This window comes from Podarcis pityusensis (genome assembly GCF_964106645.2).
Source record: "Podarcis pityusensis genome assembly, chromosome: 10".
NCBI lineage: Eukaryota > Metazoa > Chordata > Lepidosauria > Squamata > Lacertidae > Podarcis > Podarcis pityusensis.
Window position 1 is genome coordinate 13,224,984 of NC_138035.1, and position 19,321 is coordinate 13,244,304.

Below are 19,321 nucleotides of genomic sequence, written 5' to 3' on the forward strand. Positions count from 1 at the left end.
GGAGAGTCCACTACATCTCAAGGGAATCTGTTCCATTGTCAAACACCTCCTACCACCAGAAAGTTCTTCCTGATTATTAGTCGGAATCTGCAGAAGAATTTGCAGAAGAGGGAACTGAGAGTGCGAGAAGGAGCATTTGTGAGAGTTGAAGATTCCTCAGTTCAAGCTCATACCTATTACGCGGCAGCAATTCTCCGTTGTTAATTATGCCAATTTCCCACAGAGACCGACAATATTGAATAAAAAATACAAACAATATTTATACTATTATAATCAAGGCTGAACAAAATTTGAAGCGCTTCGGTGCCTCGGGCAGTTGGCTATTAATCCTGGCGCCCAGGAATGTAAATATCTTCTGGGTTCTTCAGCAAGCTGCTTTCTAAGAAACATCATGCAGGGGCCTGAGCATACAAATCATCCTTTCTAGCCTGGCAAATGATCAGCATAATATAATTATGTCTGTATTGTAATTGTTATAGGGTGCCTTAGTAAAAATAGAATGTTATCGTTAGCAGAGTTATAGGAATGCGGGCACAAATCTAGGGAACTGTCTTCTGCTAAACCAGGACATGAGTCTATTTAGCAGGGGTGGGCAATCCCAGGTCTGGGAGTTGCTTGTGGCCCTCCAGACCCCACTATCTGGCCCTCATTATCCTCCTAAGACCACACCACTTCTTCCCAAGATATACTCCTAGTTGGCTGTTCTGTATACCCTCAAAGTGCTTTTGCATGGCTGAAACTGGATAGCTCAGTCGGTAGAGCATGAGACGCTTAATATCAGGGTCTTGCGTTCGAGTCCCACTTTGGACAAAATATTCCTATATTGCAGGGGTTGGACTAGATGACCCTCATGGGCCCTTCCAGCTCCGCAATTCTATGAAATATCCCATTTAACTTAGATATTGCCTCTTGGTTACTTGAATGGAAGGTAAAGGGGTGTTTGTATGTGTGCACAGAAACAACCGACTTCTGCTTGGCTGGAATGCAGCATGCTGGACAAAAGGTAAAAGTCTGAATCTGGACTCAATCGCCACTGGTCCCTGGCCCCCAAAAAGCTCACCATAAGAGAATGGGACCTGGGGCTGAAAATATTTCCCACCCCTGCCATATTATCTACAAGGTCTTATCCCACCCCAGCACCTAAAAACCCTGGGATTTTCCGCATACAAAACTCTACCCCTAAACTAGCTCAGTCACTACAGCATGAAACTCATAATCTCAAGGTCGTGGGTCCGAGCCCCATGTTGGGCAAAAGATTCCTGCATTGCAGGGGCTAGACAAGATCACCCTCGTGCTTCCTTCCAACTCTACAAATTCTATGAATCTATGGTTGCTCCAAAAAGCCACTGTCTTGATCATGGGTAGGCAAACTAAGGCCCAGGGGCCGGATCCGGCCCAATCACCTTCTCAATCCGGCCCGCAGACGGTCCAGGAATCAGCATGTTTTTACATGAGTAGAATGTGTCCTTTTATTTAAAATGCATCTCTGGGTTATTTGTGCAGCATAGGAATTCGTTCATATTTTTTTCCAAAACACAGTGGTACCTCAGGTTACATGCACTTCAGGTTACATACGCTTCAGGTTACGGACTCCGCTAACCCAGAAATAGTACCTCGGGTTAAGAACTTTGCTTCAGGTTGAGAACAGAAATCATGCTCCGGCGGCGCGGCAGCAGCAGGAGGCCCCATTAGCTAAAGTGGTGCTTCAGGTTAAGAACAGTTTCAGGTTAAGAACGGACCTCTGGAACAAATTAAGTACGTATGTGATTTTTTAAAATGTTTTTCCTCCCCATTTCTTTTATTTATTTATTTTATTTATATACAGTGGTACCTCGGGTTACAGACGCTTCAGGTTACAGACTCCGCTAACCCAGAAATAGTGCTTCAGGTTAAGAACTTTGCTTCAGGATGAGAACAGAAATCATGCTCCGGCGGTGCGGCAGCAGCAGGAGGCCCCATTAGCTAAAGTGGTGCTTCAGGTTAAGAACAGTTTCAGGTTAAGAACGGACCTCTGGAACAAATTAAGTACGTAACCAGAGGTACCACTGTACAGTCCGGCCATAGCAGTCAACTTTTCCCTTTTTTAAAGGGAAATTCCCTTATTCCGAATAGGATTTCTCGCAAGAAAATGGAAAAGTTGACAGGTATGAGTCCGGCCCCCCACAAGGTCTGAGGGACAGCGGACCGGCCCCCTGCTGAAAAGGTTTGCTGACCTCTGGTCTTGATTCAGGCCTGAATAAAGGGGATCAAATTTATCGGTAAGTCCTCATTCAGCAACGCTGCACTCCAAGATGCCTTATAGTAGGTTAGCTCACCTCAGTGTTGTCTACTTTGACTGTGGTTCTTTGGGGTCTCAGGCAAAGGAGGTTATTTTGCATCACCTGTTCTTTTAACCAGTTGACATCAGGTAGGGAACCGAGGGCCTTCCACATGCAAAAGCGTGTGATCTACCCCTGATATTTCACCTGGGACTCAAAATCTGAGAAAGAGGGAGCTTCTCCTTTTTAAACCTCCACGTATTTTTCATCTTTATTAAAAGCACGCTGGATAAATCAGTAACTATCAGATCAGGATCTCCCTTTGAAGAATTTCCTTGGATGAGGTTGGTGACTACAAACCCTTCCTCTTTGCTCACATAAAAGATGGTCCCAGGGGAACTCAATTGCTGGTTTTTGCGAGAAGCCTTAATCATGTCTCCCCAACATAGCACACTTCATCCCGTTGGACAGCGATAATATACAATGCATGCAGTTGTACTTTAGATGTGCAAGCAGGCAGCCTTGACTTCTTAATTTCTCAGTACCTTGGATCGCCAAACAGTTAAAGCTTTAAAGGTCAGCACCAGCAGTTTCCATTGGTCTCAGTAAACCAAGATAGTACTGCTATACAGTGGTACCTTGGTTTTCAAACGCTGAAAACCTGGAAGTAAGTGTTCTGGTTTTCGAACGTTTTTTGGAAGCCAAACGTCCGATGCAGCTGTTGGCTATTGTTTCTGGGGCGCCTGCACCAATCAGAAGCTGCGCCTTGGTTTTCCAACATTTTGGTCAAATAGAATTCCAGAACAAATTAAGTTTGGCGCTTTTCTTTTTGCTATTTCTTTTGTGTTTTTGTTTTTGAGGCTTTTTCGGTTAATTTGTTTTTGTGACTGTATGGAACCCAGTTCAGCTACTGATTGACTGATTGATTGATTGATTGATTGACTGATTGATTGTGTGACTGCGGAAATGAATAAAAGTCCTCTATCAAAACAACAACTATCAGTGCAGGTAAGAAAAAAAATTAATTTTAATTTTTATCATCTACAATACTGTCTTATTTATTTTATAGTACAGTACATTGATAACTGCTTTCATTTTATGGCTCAACGGTCTCGTTAGATAGTAAAATTCATGTTTTAGAGGTTGTTTTTAAAAATCTGGAACAGATTAATCTGTTTTGCATTACTTTCTATGGGAAAGCATGCCTTGGTTTTGGAACGCTTTGGTTCTGGAACGGACTTCTGGAACGGATTAAGTTTGAGAACCAAGGCAACTTTGTATGTCCAATCTGCCTCTTAAAATAACCTGTGCATCATAATGACAGCCTTTTAGCTAGTGGAACACAAATGAAGCGCTGGCCGTGTATAATGCAACAGAAGGTGTCAGATCTAGAGATGGCCTTGGAAATATGATGAGCTTTGATGAAGTGGTCTGCCTCGCTTACAGGAACATGTCAGGCCACAGCACCAGAATAATATGGAAAGTGTCAAACCTTGAACAGGAAGCTCGCTTGGATAGTAGTGATACAAAAAGAGGTTTTCTATCTGCACTCATAAAACCATTTGTTAAACCTTGTGTGATTCACAAAAAGAGGTAGCCTTAAATCAGAAGGATGCTTTGGAAAAGGCATTTTGTATTAAAGACGTGTCTGGTGTTGGCCATAAAACCTTGCAGGCTCTGACTAATAGAAAAGATATTGGAGTGATGTTTTACAATAGCAAGAGGAGAATGATGGATTCCATTCTGCTTTCCCGCACCGCCAAAATTCTATACAAATGAGCGGAGTGTATCTGAAGAAATGTGCATCCACACAAAAGCTTATATCAGAACAAACTTAGTTGGTCTATAAGGTGCTACTGGACAATTTTTTATTTTTAAAAAATGAGCTTTCGGGCCAGAAATGTGCTGCTGCTAAATGCCCAAAAGGGCTCTTTCTGGCCTATATGGTTTCTCCCATGTTTATCCTGAAACTGCTCGAGGGAGTGGAATTTTTCTTCTTTTTTCGCATCAGTAACACATCTTAGGAAGTGGTGACTAAGGTGAGGGCTTCTTGACACGACGAGAGCAAAGCGGAAGATAACTTGGAAACAGCCACAAATCTGCAGATGCTCCATGCGCAAGTTATGAATGGCTATTTATCATGCAGTTGGGACTTGCAATGGAATGTCACAGTGTAGGGTGGCTCCTGCTAAGGGTTCAAGGTGGCCATTTCCAGGATACTCCATTCCACACCCCTTCCCACCAGTTCTCCATTCTGTCACCAACTCAGAACTCCTTAACCACTGAGCAACCTTCAGTCCTCTCTGGGCTATTCTGGTTCGGTTCAGTTTCCATCCTTAAAGCTTTTTGCACTTCCACAACCTTAGGGCTGTTCCTCCTTTTGCATGTAGATGGTGACTTTTTGCCTATGCAACTGTTATGTACTGAGTTGAATAGGATCCAAAATGCAGCAGTCTGATTGGTCCTAGAACAATGCAGCAGTATGATTGGTCTGCAGGAGCCACCCAATCCAGCTCCAGATGGAAGTGAATCCACAACCTGATTGGCCTACAGGAGAATTCCGGAATTAGCCAATCACATGCAGCCCATTGTGTAAATAATGTATATAAAGCAGATACTTTGGGGGAACATTCATTCCTCCTCACCACTATGAGCTGAATAAAGAGCATGAAATCCACTCTCGACTCTGAGTATATTTCAGCAACGATCTGCACTCAGCCTCGGACTGGACATTGCTAACAGAGGGAATGAGAGTCAGAGCCCCAACATTCTCTCTGCAGTTTTAGGGCACAGCTAGTCATTCATGTCCTGAATTGCTCCGGTGCTGATAACACCAAGGTTGCAGGTTCGATCCCCATTATGGGACAGCTTAAAAATCCATTGCAAATGCAATGATCCTCACAGTCCCTTCTAACTCTAAATTCTACAATTCTGTGATGGAGGCTGATCTTTGACCAGATCTCTGGTGGGTTCTTTCTAAAGGAGGGTCAAAGAAAAAGGGGCTGCTTGTGAGCTACCAGGCACTATTCAAAGTATTAGTTCCATTCCTGAACCCTGTGTATGTTGGCGGAGCACATATAAGCACTTTCCACCCCCATCCCACCCCAATTTTACCTGTTTCACCCTGTTCTGGATCCCGCATGTCAGTGATCACGTGTCAATTGGACATGCTTAGGGAAGCTTTTAATGTTTAATAGGTTATTGTATTTTAGTGTTTTGTTGCAAGCCACCCAGAGTGGCTGGGGAAACCCAGCCAGATGGGCGGGTTATAAATAATAAATTATTATTCTTATTCTTATTAAAGGTAAAGGTACCCCTGATCATAAAGTGCAGTCGCGGACGACTCTGGTGTTGCAGCGCTCATCTCGCTCTATAGGCCGAGGGAGCGGGCGTTTGTCTGCAGACAGCTTCTGGGTCATGTGGCCGCATGACTAAGTCATAGCTGTCAACGTTTCCCTTTTTTTAAGGGAAATGCCCTTATTCCAAATAGGATTCCTCGCAAGAAGAGGGAAAAGTTGACAGCTATGGACTAAGCCGCTTCTGGCGTACCAGAGCAGCGCACGGAAACGCCGTTTACCTTCCCGCCGGAGCAGTACCTATTTATCTACTTGCACTTTGACGTGCTTTCAAGCTGCTAGGTGGGTAGGAGCAGGGACCGAGCAATGGCAGCTCACCCCATCGTGGGGATTCGAACAGCCAACCTTCTGATCAGCAAGCCCAAGCCTCTGTGGTTTAGACCACAGCGCCACCCGTCCCCTTCCTGTACAGCATAAAAGACCCTAAATGTCTTGGGGTCCAAGTACTTGAAAGCTCAAGCAGATCAGCAGGGGAGCTCCCCTGCTCAACACACAAAAATTGGAGGTGGGGGGCAGAAGCCCAGAGGGGACCAAGAATGCTCAGTAGCTATGGGATGTGAAATGATAAGTGGACAAGAAAAATGGGAAACTGGGAAGCAGGAGGGCCTGGCTGGCTGGCAGCCCTAAACAGGAGCACTTGTTATTACGAGAATGAGACTCTACTGCAACACATGGTTGCAGTTCCCGCCTGTAATTATTAAGATTGATCTTTCACTCGCTCCACCTTGGGCAGATCCACAAAGCAAGGACGCCAGAGGAGAAGGGAGGCAGGGACAAGGTCTGGGGGTTTAGTACTGTGAAGGCTGACTTCATTATATGAATAAACAAGCGACTGGATGAGGCTGTATGAGATCACTGCAAGCTGTAAAGACCCCTGGATACACTCATTGTTTCCTGGCGCCAATTAATACAGCGACACATTTTTCAGTGGCATCTAGGGATACATCTGATTAAATGTTATTTCTTCTGTTTGACTGCAGCCCCAGGAAAAAAACAACCAGATCTTTCAGGGTTTGCTCAACCTCTGAGTCAGACCAGACACACAGTTTGGAACCTTTAAAAACAGTGTTTTCTTTCTTTCTAGATCAGTGGTACAAAGGGACAACGTTCAACTTCGAAGCATTTTAAAATTAAAATGTTCCATACATTAGCATGAAGTATCATTCACCATACACAGGACTCCTCAGCTATCATCCTTCTTATCCCATGTTAAATCTAGCAAAGCGTTTGTACTTCGGGAGGAAAGTGGTTGTAAGGCACAGACACAAGAGTCTCTAAAGACTGACTGAATAACTACCTTGAAAGTGCAATGCCCATGCTTTGGAAGCCAGCGATATGTGCTAGCAAAATGGAGAGTGTTTTGAACACACAGAGAGTTTTGGAAATAGTTTTGAATTAGAGGAGGCCAATAGCCATCTAGTCTCGAAGGTTGGAAAAGAGGATTAGACAAATTCATGGAAGATGGAGCAAGCTTGCTTTCTCCTGCTCTGGAGGATAGGACTCAATCCAATGTATTCAAGTTACAAGGAAGGACATTCCAACTAAACATCAGGAAGAACTTTCTGACAGTAAGAGCTGTTTTGACGGTAGAACGGACTCCCTCAGGAGGTGGTGCTCTCCTTCCTTGGAGATTTTAAGTAGAGGTTGGGTGGCCAACTCTCATGGATGCTTGAGCTGAGATTCCTCTGGTTACGGATTTTTTGGGGTGTGCATGGGCCCCCAGAACAAATTAAATCCGTAACCAGAGGGTCCAGTGTACGTATCCACTTTTCTTTTCTTCCACGATAAAGCTAGGACATGAAAATTAATTTTGGTTAGACAAGCCTATCCAGATACATAACTCAGCCATGAGTGTTATTTTAGAATGCTTTTCTTTTTTAAAAAAATAATTCCATTTGTTTTGAACATCTGCTTTTATTGGTATTTTTTATGTCTATATTTATCGCGTAAACTGCTTGCTTAGAGGTTTTGATTAAGCAGTGTATCAATCCAGTTACTTAAACAATCAAATAAGCAAACATTCAGTGATGGATCATATGGCAAAAGATGGGGGGGGGTCCTTTTGAAAAATCCCATAAGATCGTAATTAAATCATATTTAATTCAACCGCTTCACTTTAGTTGTTGTCAAAGGACTCAGTTTTCAAGGAGGTTGAAAAGACTTTTTTTAAAAAAATATATATTCAGCCAGCGTGAATCTTGCAAGTGCTTTTTAATTAGCCCTGGAGATTTGCAAGGAGAGGTTTGTAACAGCATCCAAAATTGGATTTTGATCACGCTGAAGATCCTGGTGGTATTAGCAACAGCAGCACAAATGCTGCAACCGATGAGGTTATTTATCTTTTTCATTTTTTTGTGATCCTTCCCAAGGCTGGTTACCAAATCCCCTGAAATGAGGCCCATGGGAAGAAGAAGAAAAAAAAGGTCTGTTGGATTTTCCAGCGCCATCCTAGATTTCTATCTATCCCTGAACTGTGAGAAAATGCTGGATAGTGCTAGATTAACAGCCATTTTACCTGTGTCTCCTGGAACCACTTCACACACTCTATTTTTACACGCACACCTAAACCCAAAGTGTGAATGCAAGAACAAAACTGAGTGCAAATAAAATACATCATGCAGATGGCATTCCTTGAGAAGCTGGGATTTGCTGAAAGCTCTTTGCTTTGTACACCTATTTATGTTTTTATTTTCCAGCCCTGTTTTTCAGTTGGATTTTTTTCCCCAAGAAGCCTTTCGGGAAGCCCCTAAACATGTGTAACTGATTTGTCCTGCTGTGCTCGCGGAAAGATTACGCGTAGGTTAGACTGCGCCCAGTCTTCATTGAGAATTCGTCCTGATTTGCTCCAGATGTTGGAGGACATCAGGCTGGCCAAGGCTGCTCTACTTGCTCATGGTTTTGGGGAACCTGGGGGTGGGGGAACCTGTGGTCCTCCAGATGTGGTTGGACTACAACTCCCATCATCCTTGAGCAGTGACCAGGCTGGCTGGGGCTGATGGGAGCTGGGATGCAAGCACATGTAGAGGCCTGGTGCTCTATATAGCACTAGTGGGGGTATCCAAGGAAGAAGAAGATTCAGGATTCTACCTGAATCACATCCCCTATCACTTGCCTTTTCTCTAAACTAACCACCCCCCCATAACCATTTTCTATAGGAGTCGTTATGAATTACAATCACAGTCGTACCTAGGAAGTCGAATGGAATCCGTCCCGGAAGTCCGTCCAACTTCCGAGACATTCGGAAACCAAAGCGTGGCTTCTGATTGGCTGCAGGAAGCTCCTGCAACCAATCAGAAGCCGCGGAAGCTCCGTCGGACGTTTGGCTTCCGAAAGAAGATTCAAAAACTAGAACATTCACTTCCGGTTTTCGATCGTTCGGGAGCCAGAACATTTTGACTCCCAAGGCGTTTGGGAGCCGAGGTACGACTGTACAGTGGTACCTCAGGTTAAGAAATTAATTCGTTCCGGAGGTCCGTTCTTAACCTGAAGCTGTTCTTAAGCTGAGGTGCCACTTTAGCTAATGGGGCATCCCGCTGCCGCCGCATGATTTCTGTTCTCATCCTGAGACAAAGTTCTTCACCCAAGGTACCATTTCTGGGTTAGTGGAGTCTGTAACCTGAAGCGTCTGTAACCTGAAGCATCTGTAACCCGAGGTACCACTGTAGTTCCTTTTCGTACATCTTTTTTTTATTATTAAATATTTTCTTGATTTACAAAAGTGTGTGCAATGTCTCTCTCTCGTATTTTTTTCCCATGTAACATTTTTACAAATCAGTTTCATTTGTTGAGACATTAGGAAGAAAGGGGGGAAAGAGGTGGGGGGAGATGGGGGGGTCGGGTAGCGATGTTTCTATTTTGTTTTCGTACATCTTGAACACAAACTAGTTACTCCTTAAAATGAACTTTCCTAAGCCGAAGAGCCGCTAAGGGCAGCCCCACGTGCAGCATTAGCAGTAGTCTAGCCTCAAGGCTACAACGGCATGAGTGACACCCATCATTGAATAAACCCATTTGGTCCTGCTGCATTTGAGGACATGCGCTGACAAACTTCCCCTGCAAGCATGCTCTTGCAAAGTGGCATTTATTTCTGTTAGGCAAACACTTAAAACAGACAGCTGACCTTTCCAAATGCCACCAAAGGGTGACGAGGCTTCAACCGAGAAAGGGGAGGAGGCAGGAATCTGCCTGGAAAGGGCCAGCTTTGCTCAAGGGGGTCAAACGGCTTCCTTCATCTGCACTTGTGACAGAAGAAAACTGTCTTTTAACAGTGGAAGCATTGATGGGTAAGAACACAAGAAGAGCTGGCTGGATGAGGTCAATGGCCCAACTAGCCCAACTATCCTGTTTTCCCAGTGGCCAGGCAAATGCCTGTTGGAAACCAGTAAGCAGGATCCGAGCACAAGAGGGTTCTCCCTTCCTGTGGTTCCTAGCAAAGAGAAACACTGTTGCCTTCAACTGCAGAGGCAGAGAACAGCCATCATAGCTAGTAGAAATTGATAGCCTTCTCCTCCCTGAATCTGTCTAATCCTTAAAAAAAAAAAAATTTAAATCCAGATTCCATAGTTTAACTACAGTGGTACCTCGGGTTAAGTACTTAATTTGTTCTGGAGGTCCGTTCTTAACCTGAAACTGTTCTTAACCTGAAGACCACTTTAGCTAATGAGGCCTCCTGCTGCTGTGGAAAATTTACACACACACACACACTTGAGATTCCTGCATTGCAAAAACTAGATGACCCTTGAGGTCCTTTCCAACTCTACAATTCTGTGATTCCTCCACTATGTGAGGCATTATGCTTCTAAGTACCAGTTGCTGGAAACCGCGAGAGGAGAGATTGCTCTTGTGCCCGGGTCCTGCTTGGGGTTTTCCACAGGCATCTGGTTGGCCAATGTGAGAACAGGTTTCTGGACTAGATGGGCCACTGGCTAGCAATTCTTACTGCATCATTTTCCTTTTTTGCAGCAAAGTTAGCTGTGAAAACTTCTGAACAGCTGCTCATCTGGGACAATAAAACATCCCCTCCAACCACACAGAACACATTTTCTATATTACAGCAGCAACAGCAAAACTGTTGTTTGTCCACAAATGGAAAATTTTAGTACTGGGAATATGGAAGATAAATACATTTTTTGCTAAAGAGCGGAAAGAACAGGAGAGTGATAGATTCAGAAAAAAAATATAGTTCCCTGTTACCCAATTTCCCCCAAAGGAGTTTTTTGCCTTCCAAATGCTCAATAAGGCTTTGATATATTTTAAGCAAAATGGTTATATTTATTGTACGCTTTCAGAATGCCATTATTTAACTTCATCAATCTGCTTATTCGATGTTACTACAATTACAGAAATGGAGTGTGTGTGTGTGTGTGTGTGTGTGTGTGTGTCTATCTATCTATCTACCATAAATTCAATTTAAGTAATCTCAAGATACTATTTTAATTCTAGATACATTTAGATGCTATTTTGAATCAAGATGGTGGACTGAATCTTCTTCTCTTTCTTTCTTTCTTTCTTTCTTCCTTTCTCAGAATTCCCAAGCAACCTTGGATACAAGGCTGCTAGTTAGGTATAAATCAGTCCTTTAAAAGTAGGAGAATAGCAAACTCTGAATGCATCAATGCCTCGAGCTGGTGGTGAAGAAAAATTGTTTATCTGCTGAAGAAATACTGCTCTGATTAAATCAGCAGAGCAACAGCCCCTTCCGCAGCCTCGCCACATCCTCTGAGCATTTCAAAGCAGGACTTGTTTTTAGAAGAAGTTGCAAAGCTTTTGAAGACTTGCTGAAAGGAGTGTTTATCTTCCCCCAAATTCTCCGCTTATTGCTGGGAAGGTGGCAGTAATAGGTGCCATTCTTCAGGGTCCTTAATCCACATTATTCTATGTTTTGAAAAATGAAAAGGGAGCTACAGAAAACATAATAATTCAAGTTACGAATTCAGAGCCAACAAACTTTCCAAGGCCTTTCGGATCAAGGGTGGTTTATCCGATAAAAACGTTAGGGCATTCCTCTTTGGCAAAACACAGAGGCAGAAAAAAATCTTGGAATACTTCTGAGGTCAGCCCCCACCTTGCCCCCCTCTGTGAGGCGAAATATCTGAATTTTGCAGAATTCTCGTATTTCATATACCGTATATACTCGAGTATAAGCCGACCCGAATATAAGCTGAGGCACCTAATTTTAGCACAAAAAACTGGGGAAACTTATTGACTCGAGTATAAGCCGGTTCACCACACCACAAACCTGGTGGTGGCTGCAGCGGCGGAGGAAGAACAAGCGGCCCTCCACCGCCCGCCTCACTCAAGTATAAGCCGAGGGGGGCTTTTTCAGCATAAGAAATGTGCTGAGAAAGTCAGCTTATATGGTAATCATTCAAGCTGGAAACCTTTAGGATTTCTAATTGCCCACGGCTGCTTATCTGCCCCACAACCAGAACAGAAACCAAGCCTTGATGCTGCTATAGCTTTCAGTCCTCAAACAATACTTAATTGATTACATATGGGGTGTTGGAGGGGGTAGTACCACTGGTGGGGGACAAATCATGCTCTTTCTAGGGTAGTTTGTCCCATCTGGGCCCCAACCTGCCCTCAACTCTCACCTGTGGCTTCTAGAGGGTGTCAGGATGTGACAGCAGCCACACCCTGGGAATCAGCTTCAACTGGCCAGGTAAACCAGGTGAGGGCATCCAATGGGATTAGACAAAACAGTGGATCCAATGGTCAAGACTGGGGCTTCTGCACGTGCTGCAGAGGGAAGTGAGAGGCAGATGGGACTCGTTCACCTGGGAAGGGAGCCCATCTAGGAGAAGGAAAATTGATCCTAAATCTCTGTTGCCTTACGGGACATCTTTGGGGGGTGGGTAAATGGCTCAGAATTAAACCCTACACAAGAACAACTAATGTTCTTCAATCAGCAGCATCAATAACATTTATACGCCGCTTGGTTGGAGAAAACCTCCAAGCGGTTGACAAAAAGGAGAGGCAATAAAATCGAAGGAAATTTGCAACCCTGCTTTGAAACGTACAAAAGTCAAAATACTAGAACAGATTAAAATTGCCTTAACAAAGGGAAGCTCTTTTAATTTCGCTGAGGTGGGGGGGGCGGTCTGGAGCAGAAGGCACAGGTCACGGAAAAGTTACGGGGGAAAGAGCAGTGAAACTGACAAATGGAAAGTATGATGTGGGAATATGCACTCCTTTCTGCCTCAGGGTGAAATTAGAGGAGAGAAAGATTCACCCAGAGCTCTTTGCCCAAGCCTCTCCCTCCACCCCATCTGAACGCTCCCTTGAAGACGGCAAAAGTTGCAGCGCCTTGGGAACCGAAGATGTACAGTGTCCACACTCCCAGTGCTTCCCCCAAAGCAGTTACAGAAAGCAGAAAGCTAAAATGTGTCTTGTTCATAATCATGCCAACATTTGTTGATACTGTGTATATATATATATAGAGAGAGAGAGTGTTCAATTGTAAAACCAAAAACCTCCAAGCAGCATGCAAATAGAATGCAATGTCTCCACCCCAAGTCAGATAGGAGAGGGGACTACAGTTCCCATAGAATCATAGAGTTGCAAGGGAACCTGGGGATCATCTAGTCCAAACCCCCTGGCAAAGCAGAAATATGCAGCTGTCCCTTACGGGAATCGAACCTGCAACCTTGGCATTGTCAGCACCACGCTCTAACCAGCTGAGCTATCCAGAATGAAACAATAACAATTTTTGGTAAAAAAAATAATTAAACATTCAAAAGGTAAAGATAAAATTGAGTAACAGGCTGAAAGCATATCAGAGTTCGAGGTATCTGGGTAAGGTTGTCTAAGCAAAAATGTTTTTAGCAAGTATTATAATAAGGAATGCATGTCTAAAGTATAATACAAAAATTTATTAAGGAATTATAGACACTTACAGAATGTATATATAGTAATCACACTTAAGCAAGAGCAATGTAGAGAAGCCAGAAGAGGGGTGGAGGGAAGTTAATTAGGATATGATATAGATTTAAAGGAGAATAATGACAAACCTAGACAGCATCTTAAAAAGCAGAGACATCACCTTGCCAACAAAGGTCCATATAGTTAAAGCTATGGTTTTCCCAGTAGTGATGTATGGAAGTGAGAGCTGGACCATAAAGAATGCTGATGGCCGAAGAATGGATGCTTTTGAATTATGGTGCTGGAGGAGACTCTTGAGAGTCCCATGGACTGCAAGAAGATAAAACCTATCCATTCTGAAGGAAATCAGCCCTGAGTGTTCACTGGAAGGACAGATCCTGAAGCTGAGGCTCCAATACTTTGGCCACCGCATGAGAAGAGAAGACTCCTTGGAAAAGACCCTGATGTTGGGAAAGATGGAGGGCACAAGGAGAAGGGGACGACAGAGGACCAGATGGTTAGACAGTGTTCTTGAAGCTACCAGCATGAGTTTGACCAGACTGCGGGAGGCAGTGGAAGACAGGAGTGCCTGGCGTGCTCTGGTCCATGGGGTCACGAAGAGTCGGACACGACTAAACGACTAAACAACAACAACAACAATATTGTTAAGCTGAATTGTGTTTAAGACATTTGGAAAAATTTAATAAAAATTATTGAGGGGTGGGAAGAAAAGAGTTCAAGGTATCTGGGTAAGGTTGTCTAAGCAAAAATGTTTTTAGTAAAGGTAAAGGGACCCCTGATCATTAGGTCCAGTCGTGGCCGACTCTGGGGTTGCGGCGCTCATCTTGCTTTATTGGCCGAGGGAGCCGGCGTACAGCTTCCGGGTCATGTGGCCAGCATGACTAAGCCGCTTCTGGCGAACTAGAGCAGCGTATGGGAATGCCGTTTACCTTCCCGCCAGAGCAGTACCTATTTATCTACTTGCACTTTGACATGCTTTCAAACTGCTAGGTGGGCAGGAGCAGGGACCGAGCAACAGGAGCTCACCCCGTCGCGGGGATTCGAACCGCCGACTTTCTGATTGGCAAGTCCTAGGCTCCGTGGTTTAACCCACAGTGCAACCCGCGTCCCAAAAATGTTTTTAGCAAGTGCCAAAAAGAGTACAGTAGAGGCACCTGCCTGGTCTCTCTCCAAAGTCCTAGTCCGACACTTTGATCCGTATGGGACGCTGGCTCTCTATCCATCTCAATAGCACCACTTTATGTGTGCATTGATAAAAGATGTCTTTGTCTGCAGGTGCTAGCCAGCAGCCTTTGGAGGGGGCAGGAAGGGGAAGAATGAAAATGCAGTCCTGGCAATGATTGTTTGGGTTTCGACACGTCTCTTCTCCCTTAGGCATCTGCAACACTGCGAGCTTCATTCATTAAACCGAAGGCAGATGTAACAATGGCGGTGGCTGAACGTGAGATGTCACAAAACGAGAATGACAAAGGCCATGACTATGCCTCAGGGCTGGACTCCTACGTGCAATTTATTTGAGAGCCAGCCTCACTCTTCATACTCTGGGCTTAATTCAGAATAAAAAGCATGTGGTTTGCCTGCACGTCCCTATTGTTTTCCCATGCTTTGCCCCAACTGAAGAACAAACGGAAATTAAAAGAGCTTCTCTTTGTTAAGGCAATTTTAATCTGTTTTTTAGTATTTTGACTTTTGTATGTTTTATCTTAGATCTGAGTCCAACGCACTAGAAAAAAATTCTTGGGTTACTGGAAACAAAAAACCCCAGAAATTTTGCCAAATTTTAAAAATCTACCTTGACAGAAGTTTTAATCCTGAAAAAGAGGACGTGTAGCGGGGAATAAGGACATATGGCAATCAGACCTGAAAAAGAGGACGTGTCCTGGAAAAGGAGGACATATGGCAACCCTGTGTGGCCCTCAGGGTTCCTTCCAACTCTACAATTCTATGGTTCTCCAAGCATCTCAAGGTGGTGTATGTGGTTCTAGCCCATGAGAAACCTTGCAAGGTGGGTTAGGCTGAGAGGCGATGCCTGGCCCAAGGCCACACAGTGAGCTTCAAGGCCAAGTGAGGATTCAAACCCTGGTCTCCCAGCCCTTAGCCTGACACTCTAACCACTGCCCCACACTGTCTGTTGCTGTTTGTGGAGCTGCTACACCTGCAGAATCCCGGGGATTGTAGTTTGTTCAGCATCTGGGTCTTTTCATATCAGCAAAGGTGTTCCAGAAGAAATTAATAAATGCAAACAACAAAATAAACAAGAAGGTCACTGACCTTTGGGAAAAGGGAGAAGGTTTCGTTGTCGATGGTGAAGGAGTACAGAAATTCCCCGTCATACCACAGGTTCTTCCCCACCGGAGAGTTCTCTTTCGTCATGGCAAAGAACCGCCCAGGGTCACAGCAGTCTTTCAGTAGTTTCCTAACGGAGAAAGTTGAGTAGAGAAAAAGAAAACAAGACAACTGAACGAGACCGATTGATGAGAGCCCAACCGAGATATGCTAGGATTTGAACCCAGGGCCTTCAAAGCCAGTGCTCTAAGACTGAGCTACAGGCCTTCGGTGGACAGTCAGCATGGCCAAAGGGTGAAAAGGACGGGTGTTATGGTTCACCAGCAAATAGAGGGCCGTGGGATCTATACAAAAATAAATCAGTACAATCCACTAACATGTTTCAAATGCCTGCCAACTTTACTCATAATATGACTGCCACAAGACTGTCATTTACTAGCCTGCTGCTGGTTACAGACACCAGAATATCTGAAGTTCAATCTGGATAAGACTAGGGAACTATTAGATGGGCGGCTCCCTAAACCAGATGAATGGGAGGTGTCCTGGTCTGGATGTGGTTACAGTTCCTCTGAAGGAGCAGGTATGCAGTTTCGGAGCACATCCCTCCGCAATCTACTCCCCCCAAAAAAAACCTTTTGGTGAAAAGCAGGTGTGCAGACCCTTCTGAACTACAACTCCCATCATCCCTGGCCATTGGCCCTGCTTGCTGAAGCAGGTGGGAGTTGTAGCTCAGCAACACCCGGAGGACCAAAGGTTCCCAACACCTGGGGAAGAGAGAAAAAAATATCCTGCTCATCAGCTCGACACAGAGAGGAGAGTATTCTGAGCATCCTGGTGCCTGGTATATAGAGTGGTACCCCGGGTTAAGTACTTAATTCGTTCTGGAGGCCCATTCTTAACGTGAAACTGTTCTTAACCTGAAGCACCACTTTAGCTAATTAGGCCTCCTGCTGCCACTGCGCCGCCGGAGCACGATTTCTGTTCTCATCCTTAAGCAAAGTTCTTAACCCGAGGTACTATTTCTGGGTTAGGGGAGTCTGTAACCTGAAGCATCTGTAACCCGAGGTACCACTGTAATCGACAGTGTTCTATATGGCAGGAGGTGCTTGCATCCACTTACAAAACCCAAGAGGACATTTCCGCTTGATTCTATTCCGGTCTAAAACCTGCCCTGATGGTAACCTGCTGGGAACCTCAAAGCCAGCTTGCAGAGATGCCCGCTGGCTGCTGAACTTTCCCAGTTCCTGCCATCTGCTGCTACTGCCACACAAGCCCTTTGTCCTGCCCTCTTCCCTGCAGTTCTTCCCATGCGTCTCTTTGTCACAAAGCCTGCCCTTTGAAACAGCCCTCCTGCAGATAATGGAATTACTTCTTCATCATGCAACGAATAATTCCCCCCACCCCACTTTCTATTCTTGGTTCTCAGCTTCCTAGTACTGAGACAGAAAAAAATGATATATAAATGGATCTCTTTTAAAGCACCTGGAGATTTTAACCCCCCCCCCCCCCACAAAACCCTGCCGGTCACACAGCAGTGGAGATCTGTGCCATGCTGCTAAATTCAAAACGAAGGCATCAGTACAAAATTATACTAACCTGTACCTTCGGCCAAAATAGTTATTGTTGAGCAGTATGCAATGCAGAATAAAAGCCCTTATATATACCTGGATACTGTGATCTATTGAGCTGTTTCTCATAAAATGGTAATCCAAAGCATGGCTAAGCATGAATGAGAGAAAAGGAATGTATGGAGTGAAAATCAAATCTATTTCACTCTTCCCCTGGTCGTCGTCCTCCTGCTGCACTACCCAAAGCTAAGCAATGGACTAGCTTACGTGTTCTGCCCAAACTCAAGCTGATGGGTTGTCCCACTTCAGACAAACCATGGGTTGTAACCAAGGTTTGTTCTTGGTTTGTTTGTTGTTAGGAGCCCTTGAACCACTGAGCCTCCTGGGCTTGCCAATCAGAAGGTTGGCAGTTCGAATCCCCGCAATGGGGTGAGCTCCCATTGCTCTGTCCCAGCTCCTGCCAACCTAGCAGTTTGAAAGTACACCAGTGCAAGTAGATACACAGGTACCGCTGTGGTGGGAAGGTAAACGGTGTTTCCATGTGATCTGGCTTCTGTCACAGTGTTCTGTTGCGCCCACAACGGTTTAGTCATGCTGGCCACACGACCCGGAAAACTGTCTGTGGACAAATGCCGGCTCCCTTGGCCAGAAAGCAAGATGAGCGCCACAACCCCATAGTCACCTTTGACTGGACTTAACCGTCCAGGGGTTCTTTACCTTTTTTTTACCTTTACTAGTTAAGTACTGGTACTAGGTTAAGTTTACTTCTTGCAAGTACTTTAATAAAATCCCAACTCTTAGCTATGTATATAAATTTATTTTAAATGAATTGAATACAGTGGTACCTCGGGTTAAGAACTTAATTAGTTCTGGAGGTCCATTCTTAACCTGAAACTGTTCTTAACCTGAAGCACCACTTTAGCGAATGTCCCACTGCTGCCGCGCAGCAATTTCTGTTCTCATCCTGAAGCAAAGTTCTTAACTCGAGGTACTATTTCTGGGTTAGCGGAGTCTGTAACCTGAAGCGTCTGTAACCTGAGGCACCACTGTAAAACCCAAATCCCAATGTTTAGCTGTCTATGTAAATATATTATAAATAAATTGAATAAAACCAAAGCCCAATGCTTGGCTATGCATCTAATGCAGGGAGGAAGAACCTGGTACCCTCCAGATATTTGCAGGACTACATCTCCCATCATTCCTGACCACTGGTCATAGCGCTTGAGGTTGATGGGAGCTGGAGTCCTGCAGCATCTTGAGGGCATTGGGTTGCCTACCCCTAACCACACGTGTCGCATCTCAAACAGAACCACACACCGAATTCCAAGTGCAGTGACATCATAGGACTTGAGGTGGACCTCAAGGTGGACCTTGAGAGCCAGTGTGGTGTAGTGGTTAAGAGCTGTGGACTCGTAATCTGGTGAACCGGTTCGATTCCCCGCTCCTCCACATGCAGCTGCCGGGTGACCTTGGGCTAGTTACACTTCTCTGAAGTCTCTCAGCCCCACTCACCTCACAGAGTGTTTGTTGTGGGGGAGGAAGGGAAAGGAGAATGTTAGCTGCTTTGAGACTCCTTCTGGGCTGCATCAATAGGAGTATAGCATCTAGATCAAGGGAAGTAATAGTGCCACTGTATTCTGCTCTGGTCAGACCTCACCTGGAGTACTGTGTCCATTTCTGGGCACCACAGTTCAAGAAGGACACTGACAAACTGGAACGTGTCCAGAGGAGGGCAACCAAAATGGTCAAAGGCCTGGAAACGATGCCTTAAGAGGAACGGCTAAGGGAGCTGGGCATGTTTAGCCTGGAGAAGAGGAGGTTAAGGGGTGATATGATAGCCATGTTCAAATATATAAAAGGATGTCACATAGAGGAGGGAGAAAGGTTGTTTTCTGCTGCTCCAGAGAAGCGGACACGGAGCAATGGATCCAAACTACAAGAAAGAAGATTCCACCTAAACATTAGGAAGAAC

The 19,321-nt window shown here is 44.7% G+C and overlaps 1 protein-coding gene across 1 annotated transcript in view; it reads right to left on the reverse strand.

Moving 5' to 3' along the window:
- ST8SIA1 (ST8 alpha-N-acetyl-neuraminide alpha-2,8-sialyltransferase 1) overlaps nucleotides 1-19,321 on the reverse strand; it is a 79,630-nt gene that overhangs the window by 38,472 nt on the left and 21,837 nt on the right. The window contains exon 2 of the mRNA XM_081023183.1: nucleotides 15,767-15,911. Coding sequence (XP_080879309.1) covers nucleotides 15,767-15,911 — 145 coding nt within the window. The remainder of the gene's footprint in view (nucleotides 1-15,766; nucleotides 15,912-19,321) is intronic.